The following is a 16,840-nucleotide window of genomic DNA, read 5'->3' as shown; positions in this document are numbered from 1 at the left end:
GACAATTACCAAAAATCAGTTTATTCAAAAAATCTGATAACACAAGAAAAATATTTTTACATGAGACTTGAAATCATCAGGTTATGCAGGTTATGAATGCGCACATACACACTTGTTAAAATTGTAAGCCGGTAAGATTGTTGGTAAAGGTATTTACACAGGGTAATGAAATCAGTGTAAAGGGCAAAAATCTACTTGTGCCGACCATTTTTAGCTTGAACCACTTATGACCTTCCCGTATTATAGGGAAACCGTTTAAGGCATTAACATGTACTTATGCATTGTAAGCTTATCAACCATAATCGGTATAAGATCATACATGTAAACATGCTCAATATTAGCAAATAGCTAATTAGACATTGCTTCATTCCGTTATGGAACTCCCACTTTTCAAGAGCCAATCAATTCCCGATGGATTAAATCCAAGTCCCTAGGCCTGTCACGATAATTACACTATCAACTTATAGTACGATATATGGAAATTACCTCGATCATTTTTGCTGACCTCGATATTGCCTATTATGTTATTACATGCATGTTTATTACATAAGAATGAATGTCACCTATATTTTAGCCAGTCTCTCTGCTTCTGTCCTCTCTCTGTGTGGGAGACAGGGCTCAGGCAGCTTCTCCACACATACAAACACAGCAGAGAGCAACATGTGAAGATTACGTGTTACTCGAGGCTAATAGGTTTTAATAGGTGTTTTTCCCGTTGACTGCATAATTTCAGCCAGAAAGTTTGGAAGAATAAGTCCAAATGGACTTGGTTTCAAAGCCACATTCCATAGCTCCAGTGTGGGAACATTTTGGCTTTAAGCCAAACGAGAGAGAAGAGCCCATTAACGTGAATGAGCCGGTATATCAAATTTTTTTTTAAAACAATGGCAGCGAAAAGTGGCAATACAACTAACTAGGGCTGGCCAACGCATCGAATACCCACAATATAATCCCAATATATTTGCTGACTAAATCAAATTCAATATCGTGAATATTGCAATGATTTTAATGAGCCATTTATTTGGCCATAAGTTTTCATAGAGTGCCATGTAGACTAATTTCATGATCCTTCAGGGCTGCATAACTAATCAAAATAACAAAATGGAGATATGATCATATGTGATTATTTAACTGGCAAAGGCTGTGATTAAAGACGCTTCAGAATGAACCGGTGACGTGCTGGCAGAAATATATCAATTTATCTTTAACAAATCTTACCTTGAATATAATAATGATTCAGTATTATATTATAATAATACACTTGACTGGGTTCCACAGTAATAATTTAGTATGATAAAAAAAATAAGTAGTTTTTGCACACCTTGTTCATTCACAAAGAAAAATGTATATGAAGGTAAAAAATATTTTTATTAAGCTTCCATGTATGATTGCTTGTTAAGTATAAATGTGCAAATCAATGAAAATTATAAAATGTAACTCTGCCTTCATCGTTTTTAAATATATTTTTATTTAATACCTTTGAAATATGAATTAAACTTGGCTACAATGGTTTAGATGTAATGATGTTTCTGATTGAAAAAAAATTCAGTGCAAAAACATAATTATTGAGATGTATATATAGAATATCACCAATTTGCTGAAAAATGTCGAGATATAATTTCTGAAGCCATATTGCCCAGCCCTACAACTAACCTAAAACTCATTGAAAACATAACCATCCCATCCAGTTTTCCAAGCTGGGGACAAAAACCACAATTGGAGATGGAGAGGGGCCTTCCCAACTTAATTTTTTTTTGACATTCCGATTTCAATATCTGAATATTCTTAAGAAATAAAAGTTAATTGCTCTTTGAAAGGGTGTCCTTGCATTATTATGCAATTATTTCTGGGACAATATATCGTCCAACTACAGATGTGTATGTTACTAGGCATTTGATAATTTCAAATTATTTCACCCAGAGGGGCACCTCAGCCCATGTGGGCAAAGGGACAGTTGCTCGGACCACTGTAGGACACCCCCGTGTACATGCTTTGAACCAAGTATACTACAGAGAAATTTAATGGCGGAGCAGGATTTGAGCAATCGTTTTTTTACCGGTGAGCGCGACCGGAATTTGAGCAGAGCATATGCTTGGGCCATGAGAGGTTGAGTGGAGCGCACAAGCATGGAATGGGTTATTGAGCCGATTGTCACACCTCTCCGCTTCACTAAATTGCTCTGGTCAGTAGAGAGATGAAAGAAAGCATTCACCGATCACCTGTGAAAGACACTGCAAAATCTCACTACTTCATTAAGTCTTACGACTGAACTCCAACTCTTTTCACTACTGTCCCAAAACACATCACAGCGAACGACACTGCCAAAATTCCTTCTTTGCATCTTCAAAGGTCTACTGAGCTCATGAGATCGACCACATCAACCTTTGAAAATAGCAACTAGTTACCCTTCAGCATGGTTTCCTCAATAATGAAAATACAACAAAGAACAGCCCAATGATTGGGCCAAAACTTTATGAACTAACTGAGGATCATTCTTCATAGTGCAACATTTTTAGACATGTATAAATTTAATATATCATAATTTATCATATGACACAAATAAAAAAATTCTGAGTCTTTCCTACTTTTTATGACTCACAGATGATGATCTTTCCCTGAAATCAACCTATAGGTAAATAAGTTTAATGGAAAAACAATACTAATGTTTTTCTGCAAATAAAAACATCCCCAACAAAGGGAATCAAATTACACTGACACATCTGTTACAGCAATAAATAACCAGTATGTGTGACTAGTGATAGACAGATATATTGGCTACTATTTGGCCATTTTACAATTATCAGCATTCGCCGATAAATGCATTCCTTTGGCCAATTAACAGCAGTGTTAACTTTCCTTTCTGTCTGTTCCTATAATCTAAAAATAGATTTGTCAATGGATGGTCAATTGAAAAATAGGCTTTTTTCTATTCAAATTTATGCAAATCTGAGTAAATATTGCATAAAATAAGTGCTTGTTTCACTTTAGAATTTTGTGTACATTACTGTTGTTTAGTTGTATTATGTTTATCTGCATTTATTTCGGCCATCTGCTATCCTTCTCTCTAGATATTGTATCTGCATCAGCAATTAAAGGGCACCTATTATGGAATTTTAAAAATTACCTTTCCTGTAGTGTGTAACATAGATTTAAGTGAACAAAAACATCCTGCAAAGTTTTATATATGAAAGTTCACCGTAAAAAAAGTTATTGTCTCTCAAAAGTAGGAGTCGACTCTGAGTCAATTTAATGAATCGTTTTTCCAATGAGTCATTTTCCTTTTCGTTGTGACGTCAAGACGAAAAATTATCAAATTGGCCGCGCCCACTCATTGCGCGCGCAGGCACCAGGGAAAACTTGAAAACATCATGTCGACAACAAGACGCTGTGTTCTGAAGTGCATATCAAAAGCGACCTTTTTTCACTGCCCAGGGACGAGCATGTGAAGAATCAGTGGCTAGAGTTTATATTTACAAATATACCACACAAGTATAGCCCGAACTTTGTGCTGTGTTCAGCGTCATTTTAATGACGATTGCTTTACTGAACATGAATGCTTTCAAGTGTGGATTCATGAGCCGGTTGATACTGAAGGAAGGTTCAGTACCAAGTTTATTTGGATCAGCTTCCTCCTCCGAATCACAACCTGTAAGTATTATTAATAATTGTTCATTTTATGTGTTTTTAGCATGCTTAATAAGTATTTGTGTGTGTTGTGTAAGTTACGCTCAGCGCAGCTTCTAGGTCTCCAATGTCAATTTTTTTGAAATATGTGAAATGTTTGTCGATGTTATTGGAGTTGTCATAAAGAATAGAGCAATAACTTGTAGTAATGCAGTGCTTTATCAATATGTTTATGCATTGGGCTAACGCAAACAATAACTGATTGGGTGTTTACCACCAAACTTTGGGCTATGATCGCTAACATAAATCAACTCAAATTCCTTCTCTGATTTTGATTTTTTTACTACAAAGCGGTGATGGGCGTTCCGTTTCCGACAATCTCTGCACAGAGTATGGAAGGGTTTGGAAAAATGAGTCGTTGAACGAATCATTTGGGAGTTGGTGAGCAAATCAGGTAAACATAAATGCATATTATAAGACAACAAAAGTGTTTTTTGTCATTGCATGCATGTAAAACTGTTGTTGGGGACTCAATATTAGGAACATTTTAAATGTCATAATAGGTGCCCTTTAAAAAAACAATATTGGTCTACCACTACGTGTGACATTCAGAGCATTAATGTCTTTAAAGGATTTGACCCCTAACCCCGGTTGGGAACTTAAGGTACTTTTCCACTGCACGTTACGGTTCAACTCTGCACAACTCTACTCACTTTACTTTTCTAAGCTTGCATTTCAATTGCAGTTTAGTGCCACCTCAACATGGGTGGGATTATAGGCTGTTCATCACAGTTGCACTGCCTCTACTGCCGTGACATCATTTTAAACGTGACACAAATGGACCAAAACAATATCGCGACCGCTAGCTGTTAGCTACTAACTCATTGTGCTGCATAAAGCAGTTGTTGCACGGTGATTTTAAACAAGTGTAACAGTTAAATTGGCCTGGTTGTTTTAGAAGCAAGCTTCCAGTAGCTGGTCGACTAAATAAAGTGAAGCTTTCAAGCAGAGTATAGAGTTAACATAACACAACATACCATCCTCCATCGTGGATCAACGCCAGTCCAGGGCACTCTCCCTTCCATTGCTCGCCGGTTTAGATAGCGTCCATTTGGTCAAACCACTTCCCCTTTTTCTTGATCGTTTCCTTGAACGAGTGGACCATCTGCACCTCGTTTATTGATCATGGCGTGGTTTTGCGCACAGCCATTACTTTTTTCACAATTCGAAAGTCGTGTGAACATATGATACTTTTATTGCTGTTGCTAACTTTAAAACTAGCGGGTTGATATCTCGTGTCGGAAATCCTCAACCGGGGTGGTACTAAAAAAGTACCAGGTACCAGGTACAATCCACAGTTGAAAACCCCCAAAAAGCGAGCAGAGTCGAGTTGAGTCGAGTTATATCATGCAGTGGATAAGCCCTATAAAAGCAGGTTGATTTTCAGAACCGGTTCAGTTTAAAAAAAATAAAATAAAAAAGGGAATCGAATTATACTCATCACTTTTGGTTTCAATAATGGTTCTTAAAAATGCATTTTTCTGCTGATGTCCACACAACACAGTAATAAAATACACAGTAAAAAAATGTTTTTGCCATTTCTCAGCAGCATCAACTGCATAGTAACACCCTAGCAGCATTGTGGGGGCCTGTTTTGCATGGGCAAGCACTATTTACACTTTAAAAAAAATAAAAAAATAAAGTTCCCTATTACTATCATTTGAAAATATTTAAAAGATACCTGAAGATAATGGTACAAGATCTTATTTCCTAAATATTTAGCAATTCAACACAACTTAGTGTTAAGTCTATTTGATGTGGGCTCTTTCCTGTTGTTGTGCACATGTTGTGCATGCGCCTGTGCATGTGTGCCGACATTTGCAGTAAGCTCTATCTACTCTAAATGTAGCAGAAATGCAAAGTACAAGGCTGGTGAACAACAAGTCCTGACTGGGTAATTAAAGAGCTGGAAAGAAAAAAAAGTCAAGGCAGACTGACTGGAAACCACTACCAGCCCTTGAAGAAACATCTGTGTTAAAGCAAAACAAGGTAATTATATGGAAAGAGGGAGGAACTGCTAAAGTATTTGCATTCAGAGCGAGGCACTTTGTCTGCCACTATAGCATCCTTCTGTCCAAAAAGACCACAATAGTGGAAAACTACAACCAGATTTCTTCATACAGCATTTTGTATGTTACCCACATTTATTCTAAATTTCTGTTCTTTTTTACCATCAGAACTAATACAAACTCATTTTAGTGACACATATGGCTCAACAAACTGACTTCAAACCTACACCTAGAACAAATTAGACACTATTTAAAGGGAAAATGTACATAATTTGACAAGATTTGGCAAACTCAGGGAGTCACGGGATGCCATGCAAGGAGCGGATGTGTAGGCGACAATCTCTGCTTACTTTGCTAGTTTTTAGTTATTTTTGTGTTATAATATGGTGAGATTTGATACACCCTGCAACATATTTGCTCTTTGAAGACAATATGTCAAAAAATTCAAAATCCTCGGGCTCTGGAGATAATAAACTACACTTAAGTGCTCAAGCTGAAACCTCTGACGGGGACTCGGTTTGAATGGAATGGCCGAGGAAATCCAGCGTCAACTGTCCAATATGTTTGTGATGCTGACGAAAGTTGTTGCTGACTTAGAAGATCTCGCTGTAATACATAAATCGATTACGCCGATGGAAACAACATTCTCTGAGTTGGTTACAAGAGTTGGAGATGTTTAGAAGCGGATCGATTATCTGGAGTCATTGGAGAGGGAATTATCTAATAATCCTCTGGTGACTAAAGTTGATTTGGAACACATTCTTGAAAAACTTGAAGATCTTGAGAATAGGAGCCGCAGGAATAACATCTGAATTGTTGGAATTCCTGAGCATGCAGGAAGAATATGATGAAATTCGTAGATGAGCTCTTCCCGAGTCTGCTTGACATAACAAGCCATAAGCTGGAAATCGAGCAAGCTCAAAGGGTTCCGACTCATATCGGCTGAGGGAGACAGGCCCCGGTCAATCCTGGTCAAATTCCTGACATCATCCAAAAAAGATCTTGTGTTACTCGAGGCGAGGAGCAAAGGAAAGCTTTCTTGGAAAAATCACACCATTTTCTTGTTCCCAGACTTTGTGAATTCGACAAGAGAGAAACATCATCGATTCAAGGAATGCAAGAAACTTTTATATCAACGGAAGATCGCTTTTGCACTAATGTTCCCAGCCAAATTGAGTATAAATACCAAGGATGGCAGAAAAGTATTTTTATGCCCCAAGCAAGCACTGTCCTTCATAAAAACATTGGAGTGAGTAAGCCATGTGAGTGGATTGACTCGCTGTACTTACTCTGGCTGTTTGAGGAAGCTGGGTGCCATTTTTATTTCTTTTTGTGTTGGTTCTGCCAAGTGGCTGGAGTTTGTTTTGTGGAATAACACTCCTTCAAGAAGCTTTTGCATTGAAGGAAGATCCCTTTTATACTGAAGTTCCCGGCAGGTGATAAGGATGACCGCAAAATATCTACATGCCTACAACAAGCGGTGGCTTTTATAGAGTTGATGGACTGAGAAAATCATGGTGTGTTTCCTCTGTGGCCTCGGAGTCAACTTGACTCGTTAAATATGCACTGAACTGTCTGAGGAACCGGGGCCCGTTTTATTTCTTTTGTGTTGGTTCCGTCAAGAAGCTGGAGTTTTTTTTTGTGGAGGAAAATACCTTCGGGACAGCTGTGGGTGAATCTGCTTGTTCTTTATTCTTATGCCTTCAATTAGCTGGAGTTTGTTTTACAAAGTATTTTCTGTTATGTAATTTTGCCTCATAAAATTTCTATAGAAACATCAGACTTGAGCAATCCAACAGCCAAGTTGTCCCAGGGACTTTTTGAGTTTAGAGGGATCGATGCCAGTTTTGTTCAGGGTTTTATTGTTGCGCTAATGCTGAAATGTGGTCTTTATAATCTTTGTTTTTGACACACAATTTATTTTTTCTATTATATCAAAATGTAAAACGTTAATATGAGTGGGTTATCTTTCTCCATGTGGAATGTGAATGGGTTGGGGCACCCTATAAAAAGAAGGAAGGTTATTTATTTTCTTAAAGTAAGAAATATGATATTGTGTTTCTTCAAAAAAACGAATCTTTCCCTGCAGGAAGCTGGACAATTTGGGAAGATTTGGGGTGGACATGTTTTCTTTCGTGCTGGCTGAAGTAAAAGAAGGGGAGTCATTATATTGATAAATACATCTACAATAAAATTTTATCAAACAGATTGATAAATTAGGAAGAGTCATTATTGTTTTAGCTGAAATTAAGCTGCAATGGTTGATTTTGGCTAATATTTACGCACCTAATGTTGATGATCAGGGCTTTTTTATAGATCTTGATGGGATGTTGCAAGCCGCTGGCACCCCTCATGATATAATATTGGGAGGATACTTTAATCTATTGTTGGATTAATTCCTTGATCATAGTGAAGCAAAAGTGTCTAAGCCCCCTAGAGCAACAGTGACGCTTCACAGTATATGTAAAAATCTTGGTCTTACAGATATTTGGAGACTTTTGATCTGGTAGGGACTATAAATTCTTTTCATTAATCCATAAGATTAATTCTAGAATAGTTTATATATATATATATATATATATATATACACATACATACAAGTCCCTCATTTCACCTGTTGTGGTTTGCTCAATTGGAAACATCTTAGTCCCAGATCACACCATGGTGGGTTTAGAGATGTTGCCACATACGGAGAAAAAGAAATCATATAGTTGGTGCTTTAATGTATCCCTTTTGCAAAATCCTGATTTCAAACAAATGTTAAAGACTGAAATCAACGTTTCTTTGGAGACCAACTGGTCCTCAGTATCTTCTGTGGGCGTGGCTAGGGAGGCACATAAAGCAGTTCTTAGGGGTCAGATCATAAAGTATGCCTCATTTACTAAAGAATCCAAGGGGGGTGACAATGTGAATAATTGATAAAAAAAAATTATGTTGTGTATGTATGTTTTATCTTTGGAATCAATAAAATTGTTAATTAAATTGTTTTTTTTTTTAAGATTTGGCAACCACTAAGGTCTGTAACCTTAAACCTTCATTAATGGACATTAAAATGGCATTCTTTTTTTTCTTCACCACACCATTTTTGGTTGGAGATTATACAGATCATATTACTGAACTGGTAATAATCTCAAACAAATTCACTGCATTTCATCCATTTCACTAACATTGTCTAGAATTTTACTGTTTTCAATTACCCTTCCGGTCACAAACTTTCCGGTCAAAAGCTTGAGGCAAAACAAACATACACAATCCTTGCCGCAAAACTTGCGTCCTCCCAACCCTGTGGCTTCACTCTGATACTTTAGCCATCTAGACTATGAAGCCTACAGACAGAATGAATGCTGGATGACCCCTCTCTCTTCTCAACTGATAACAACCAAAGAAAGGATTCACATTGGCAGACTCTCTGCTTTAAGGGTAGTACTGATTGGAAAGACATGAATATGAGCCTTGCCAATTTCTTTTCTTTAAAAGATGCTGGCAAAGAAATGTATAGTAGGATCTGTGTATTGAAGAAGTAGAGCACTAGGTCCAAAACATACTTATGAATGTGAATGCAATCCATTCTAGTTATGAAAGCATGATTTTCACTTTCAAAATGCATAAGGTAAGAAACATCCTTTACGCAAGTCCGTGAACGCAGATGCGAGCACTTTGCCGATGTGCAGGCCAACTGAACATGTTTATTGTGCGTTCTTGCATTAGAGTGGCAATAAGAAACCTCAATACTCAAGGGGGCAAATATAGTCACCTTCACAATTCTGTACCATTGAACTGGATGTGTTATTATTCAGGTAAGTCACTATAAATATATTGCATTTTCCTTACTTGCTCAGAAAGATTCTATTCAAACTGTTGCTCCACGATGACAGAAGTTATAAAGAAAAACTTAGTATCAGACAGTTCACACTTATGTGCAGGGTCCCCATGTGCAGGGTCTGAAAAAATAATGCGAAAGATAATGTGCAACCAGTGTAATCTGATTCCCAAACAAATGGCTTCAGTCATATCACCCCCATGGGTACTGAGGTTTTACCACAAGAAAAACTCAAAGCACATTATATATGTACAACAGAACCACACTTTTGCAGTCTGTCAGCCAAGCATTTGAATCAATACAGCATGAATCCATACATGAAAAGTATGTTTCAGGTCAATATTGTTATTTGTGGAATAAAACAAAAAAGACAATTATTGCATTTTGTTTAACATTTAACTTGTCCTTACTTCTCTGGCAGTGGTTGGAGGTCCAGCATCTGTAATTTGAATTGCTGTTGAAGTTTGTCTTGATACACTGGGGGTTGTCCTCCATGATTCCAGGACAAACATCTCCACACTCCTTCGACTGCTTATTTCCAGCAATGATATTGTTAAATTCAGCATCCATAATGAGGGACCAGTCTACAGAATCCAGGTAGCAGAGCTCTGGATTCTTCTCGATTCGTATAGCACCTCGCGTGATGTTTCGCAGGTTGTAGAGGCCAATGTCCTTCAGGCTGGTCAACTCAAATATGACCAGGGCGTAGTTGTAGAACAGGTTGCGGCCCCGGATGACACTGAGGTTTGGGAAGAGGGTGCTGAGAGTGTCCAGCCCAGAAACGCGGAAGAGGAGAAGGTAATCCGTAATTATGGTCAGCTTGGGGAAACTGAGGGTGCGGAAGACCTCCTGGTTGTTATTGTTTTTGCCTCCGATGAGAAGGATCTGCAGGTAGCCCTCAACCACCGTACAGTTCTCCAGCCGCTTAAAATTACTGATGTCATTTCCAATGTCAATGCCTGGACCACAGACTGGATTGGGGGAGGGGAAAAATAAGTATTAATCAAATGACACATCAAAGTGGATTGCAATATTCAACAGTAACTAGTAAACTAACTATCAACAGATGTATTCTTCATGTTGGTGATGCAGTTCGAATGCAAACTGGCCTTGAACTGTTAGCTAATTGCCAAATAAAACAAGGCATGCAAGTGACTGTCTTCGGTCAATGCAAAAGTTGTAATATTAACACTTTTGAAAATGTATTATGGGAAAAAAAAACTTTGTAGATCTGTTTACTAACTGAACGATCCATTAGTTACTTCACAATTTATTAATTTTAGTGAAGGCGACCTAAGAAACTCAAACAATGCAGAACATACACATTAAAACAGCACATACAGTCCAGATGGAAATTATCTACAGATGCAATGGTTTAGGCCAAAAAATGAACACACAGGACATTTACAGACTCAGGCCCGGTTCTTGTTTAAATATAAAAAACAGGACATGATATAAGCATGTTTTGATTATAATTAAAAGCTTGTTTCAATGGAGATGCAACCTTTATGACTAAAAAAATTATGTTACAACATCTCTTTCTCATTAATTACCTTAATTTAAGTAACAGAATATTCGAATATTAGTTTTTATGAGCTTAAATATTCGAATACCAAGTTATTGATGAATGCCCATCCCTACTTCATTTATGCAATCTGGCAACCATGCATACAAGTGCGCGCTTTCTCTTTCCTCTTCGGAAAAAAGTAAAAGTGGTCAAAAGTCCAATATTCAAGTGTGATGCAGTCACTCCATGTCCATTCGTGATGCTGTGTGTGCCGTTTAGTGCCAATTCTGCGAGCAAACCTTTTCAGTGATGAAATTTAGTAAAATCACAATAGATCTTTGCATCATTCGCACGCGGAGGGAACATGCGAGCAAAACCAAGCGAGAGAGGAAAATGTTTGTTCTTTGTGTTAATAAGTCTCTCACACCTTTATTGCGAATGTTACTCTGGCAGTAATCATTTATCAGTGCCATGCAGCCTGTTTTATTCAGTTGTGTGCTGAATGCGATGCCAAACATTGACGAGACTCACATCATGACCCATGAGTGTGGAAACAGGTTGATAGTGTTTTGAGAATAAAACAACTTTATCCACTTTGTGGCCAACATTAAAATAAGCCTTTAGAATCTATAATTTCCAATTATTTTATTTTACTAATAAACCAGACTCCTGATGTAGTGTTAAATCGAATACTAAATTACCACTGCATTGAAGTATAGTAAAATAATAATAAGAATTATTATTATTATTATTATTAATAATAATATTCAAGTGTTAATTCAGTTTTACTAACACGTGATAGAAATGTAGCAGCAAAACTTCAAGCAATCACAGAATGGTCCCATCAGTATGCACTTCAGAAAATTGTGCATCATTAATTGAGCGCATGAGTGCACTACTACTTCTGAAATTAAAAGATACAACTATTTAAAACTTTTTACCTTCTCTCTTCCATGTTCTACTTAACGGCTGATTTGGCCTCTGTACCAAAACAATTGCACACCTCTGCTCAATTTAATATGCAAGCCTTATGGTCTTATTTCCACTGCATGGTACAACTCAACTCGAACCTGTGTTTAAGATGATGTCTCAGAAGTAGAGGCGGCGCAACTATGACGATCAACCTATAATCCCACCCACGTTGAGGTGCCACTAAACAGCAGTGGAAAAGCAAGATCAGAAAAGTAAAGCGAGTAGAGTCGAACCATAACATGCAGTAGAAACGTGCCATAATACTGTAAATTGGCAAGCAGATTTCCTTGAATCCCATCAAACACACAAATAGCCCTGCAGTTTGTGAACACACAATTGCTGCATCAAAATTTATAAATGTGTGATTGTGCAAATTAGCATGTCAAAACATAAATGTTTTGTGCATCATTTTTTTTTATGTATGTTGTTTTAGTAGCATTTAAACATGATTTAATATATTTTAAATATTTATAATTATGATACATCTCCACTTTATACAGAACACCCCCACTATTTTCAGATTCACCCTCAGTGATTTTGATCTGGAACCAGGCCTGTACTGACTGTCAATCCAAGAAGTGTGAAAAGTGTTTTTTCATCTGCCAATGGCATACTGGCATGAGCTATGACGAAAACATAATACGTTTTTGTGTTTTTATGATGGGCATGCCAAAGCGGACCTCTCTCTGTTCACTACTACCCATTTTGCCATTTCCTCTTTCCAGTGTAATTTGCCCACATTTACGGAAATCTGAAAACATTGAGAAATTCATTCTGAAAACAATAATTATAGACCTCCTGAATTATATAGCTTGACTTAACTTTACAAGGATGTCTCTGGTTGCTCCTGTTGCTCAATTCGTAAAGCATGCAGCTAGCAACGGCAAGGTCTTGCGACTGATTTTCAGGGAACGCAACGCTCATTCTAGGAAAATGTATACCTTTTATACACTGTCACTTTAGATAAAAGCCTTCACCCAATTACATAAATGTAAAAGATAAGCTTTTAACCCTTCACATCTTTCTCTTCCTCTTGAAGGCAATCTTCTCTTTAATTTCAGTTCTTAAATTGTGATTTTAACAAATTTGCATTGTAATTTTACAAGTAATTATGCAGCAAAAAATTATTATAACTAAGAATAAGGAAAAACAAGCAGCTTGTTTTTTTTTCGCAACACTCAAAGTGAGATGGCACCAACTCAGTCTGTAGACTCAAACATTTTCACACTGCTGAGTAAACAGTCCTATCTTTATTGCTTTGATGATTCTCCAAATCTTGTGTTTAAATTTGATAACCCAATTCCAGCCTGCCACTGCAAATAAGCGTAGGTAGCAAAGTTGAGGCATTTGGAAATTAGGTCATAAACTGATGTCATTGTTAAGAAATGAAACCCATTTCTAAATAAATACTAACACTATAAACAATGAAGCTAAATAGAACCACAAAGCATAATATTTGATTGTTTATTGCCTCTGTTCATCAATGGATGAGCTGTATCGAAACTTTTCTGTATCTCAAATCAGGAGAAAATATTGGTGATAAAATCCTTTAAATCAGAAGTACCCCTAATGTATTGAGATAAAAAAAGAAGAGTTTTCTAAATTGCCTTAATCCAAACAAATAAGCCTCTGGTTTGATCTAGAGATAAGTACGCCAGTTAACCAGAGGCAAAATTTGTGCACCACTGGGAGTCTTTAGCCGTCCCATGCCAATAGAGACAGGTTATACTTGGGATTTTCATGGAGAACCTCTTGTGCCTCCTCTACTTCGATGCCCTGCAACCACTGGGGTTAACAGAAAAACCCAATTACACATTCTTCACAAACTCCTCACTCTTCCAATCAACAGAACTGGGTCTGTTTTGCTAGAGCGGCTGTTTTTACATGTTCTATTTTAAAAACATAGATTTTTTTTCACTCTCTCTCGATGGATTGGATGAATCGAGGAGTCTTATTTGCAGTTTACTTGGAAACATGGAAATTTTGTGCTGGTTAAACATGAAGGGGTGCAAAATTGCTTTTTTTTTTTGTAAGAACTTATGGGGTCACTGGTTTTTAAAGAGACAGAAAAAATGTATACTGGGTATCTTCTGTGTTTTCCTAAATATGTATGGGCCAATTTTAGCATTAGGCTATTTAAAGCGGATGTGTGTCATTTTTGCAATGTTAAAATTCTTTCTTGAATCCAAGCTTAATTAATATGCAGAGACAACTATAAGCAAGTTATTTGTAGGTGGATTTTTCCCAAAAAATGTAAACACTGGAATTTTTATGCATTGATCTGTTTAATTGAGTGGCCCTGCAAGACCAACACAATATCACGCCATTGGTTGAATCAATGTGTTCTTGGCCGGGACAATCAGATTGTTTTACCAATGACAGATAGAGGGTGTATTTCTAAATCTGTCTGAAAACATTCCTTATTTTTGCAATTCTGTTTGGTGGCACTATTGTCACAGAAATTACACACTTTAGCTTTAACCATGCAAGATAGCTTTACTTACTAATAAAAAGACAAACTTGTATTGCCAATTTGGTCTTGAGCTACATCAAAAACCACTTCTTTCAATTTGTTTGCTGGTTAATTTTCAAAGAAAACCATGCAAACCTCATAAACAACAAGAGAGTGGAGTAACAAGTAAACAAACATGGATGTTATTCCATCACCACTGAAGCTAATGTGTTGTCTCCTAAAATCACTTTCATTTAAATAAGCAATGCCAACACACAGTGCCCAGCCCTACTCTAGTAACATCACTAACAGAAACCACACTTATCTATGCTCTGTTGGTTATGTTAATCAAAGGAAACAGAAATAATTATCTAAGAATACATGTCAATCATCTGTGACATAAAGAAACACAAATGTTGAACTCTTTCTGAGGGAAGTGTTTGCATAAAGCAGTTGTGAGACTACTAAATATTTAAATGAAAGAGATAGCATACAAAATGTGTAAGGTTGTTTGTGAATTTCCAAAATCTAAATCTTACAAAGTCATTCATGGTCATTCCAAAAAGCAGTGCCCATCAGAAGGTCAAAACATTGAGATGTCCAAGTCTGATGTCCATTGAGTACCGTAAGTGAGCTAATATGTTACGAGAATAAGCAGACACACTTAAATAAGTATAAACAAATTTAAAGATTGGCACAAGTTACACTAACCTCAAAATAACAGGCAGATTCACTAATTGCGTTACAACCTGTTGTTGTATCAATATGATTTAAATCACTCAGATACTGCCATCAAAATCTCCCATGCTAATATGATGTTGAGAATATTTTGGCCAAGTCTGACTTAAACGTTTCTGCTAAATATAGAACTATATACATAGGCTACATGTGGACAATTGTAAATAAAGATGTCAATGGGATTACATTACTATGATTAGCATCATTTGATGGTTGTAGTTCTAAACAGAAACCGCCTATGACGTTTTAAATGGCTTTAAAATGGAATCGTGAAAGTTGACTTCATTTGTTCTTTGATAGTACATGGTCAAAACACTCGTTTAAAATAGTAATCCTAGATTTGTATGCACTTTTCTTGCTTCATATCACAAATAAAAGTTTCAAACTCCAAAAAACCAATGAGATCACTTTGAAAGCAAAATGAACGCGTGTGCTTCAAGGTTTTCTCATACCAGACACACTTTTAGTATCTAATCCACATGCATTCACTTTTAGTATCTAATCCACATGCATTCACTTTTAGTATCTAATCCACATGCATTCACTTTTACTTACTTTCTCCATGGCAAAGAGTGCTGAGGACCAGCACCAGACCACAAAACAAGGTTTTTTTGCTAGACCTCATTCCTGTACAAAAACAAGGCAAACACTAGCTCAAGCCTTTAAAGTTGATGGTGATTGACTTGAATTCTTTGGGTTCAAAAATGTTTGATTAAAGTTTCTTTATCCAGCTCGGTGCTTCCATATGGAGGGGTGAAAATAACAGCGAGGAGAACGAGAAATATCAATAGAAAATCATATAACACCGATTTCTTCCATCTTCGTAGTGTTTTGCTTGGATAAATGACCCTCCAGACACCCCAACGAGCTGTCCAGCAGACGAAGCCAGCTCTGCCCTCACCATGAGGCGAATTCACTCGCACAGATTCTCGTGGTCCTTACAATTATTTATTATTATTTCTGAAAGCTGCTTACTGCCGATAAATGTTAAAATAACCCAGGAAACACGTAAAGTCTCGATAATCCGCATTTTCCTGCTCCATTTCGTGGGGAAATTGGAAAAACACGTTGTAGGTCTCCTCGTTGGTTGCTTTTAGCTGTAGTCCAGTGAAACCTGCTTAGATCCAATGGCTAAAACAATCTGGACGTGTATGAGTGTGTGTACGCATGTGTGTGTGTGTATGCGCGTATGCGTGCGTGTGCGATCTTCATGAGCTGTGAGATACCTTATAGCTCTCATCCAGCGTGTCTTAAAGGCCTAAAATCGGCGAAGAAACTCAGAAAGATACCAAATAATATCCGTCCAGGCTGAAACTCACTCTCTCTCTCTCTCTGTCTCTCTCTCTCTCTCTCTCTCTCTCTCTCTCTCTCTCTCACCCTCTTCAGTTAAGACTTCAGAGGTGCATTATGTTCTCTTCAAGACGCTGGAATGGGGGACAGATGGTGTTTGAAGGATCAGATCGGTGTTAATTTCGATGTGAAGGATGTAGTGTAGATCATGTAGTCTCTCTCTTTTGAATTTACGCTGTAAACAAGGCTCGATCTCTCTTTCTGTGTGTCTCTCTCTCTCTCTCTCTCTCTCTCTCTCTCACACACACACACACACACACACACACAATCTCTCTCTCTCTCTCTCTCTCTCACACACACACTCTCTC

General features: G+C 37.3%; 1 protein-coding gene across 1 annotated transcript in view; it reads right to left on the bottom strand.

Annotated features, from left to right (window-relative positions):
• Positions 1-16,547, bottom strand: part of igf1rb (insulin-like growth factor 1b receptor) — a 106,974-nt gene extending 90,427 nt beyond the window's left edge. The window contains exons 1-2 of the mRNA XM_052146603.1: positions 15,738-16,547; positions 9,924-10,484 (exon numbers count right to left, since the gene is read on the bottom strand). Coding sequence (XP_052002563.1) covers positions 9,924-10,484; positions 15,738-15,807 — 631 coding nt within the window. The 5' untranslated portion in view covers positions 15,808-16,547. The remainder of the gene's footprint in view (positions 1-9,923; positions 10,485-15,737) is intronic.
• Positions 16,548-16,840: the final 293 nt, after the last annotated feature.

This window comes from Xyrauchen texanus, chromosome 2 (genome assembly GCF_025860055.1).
Source record: "Xyrauchen texanus isolate HMW12.3.18 chromosome 2, RBS_HiC_50CHRs, whole genome shotgun sequence".
Lineage (NCBI taxonomy): Eukaryota > Metazoa > Chordata > Actinopteri > Cypriniformes > Catostomidae > Xyrauchen > Xyrauchen texanus.
The sequence above is the reverse complement of the archived record's forward strand: the minus strand, read 5'-3'. Positions and strand labels throughout refer to the sequence as shown.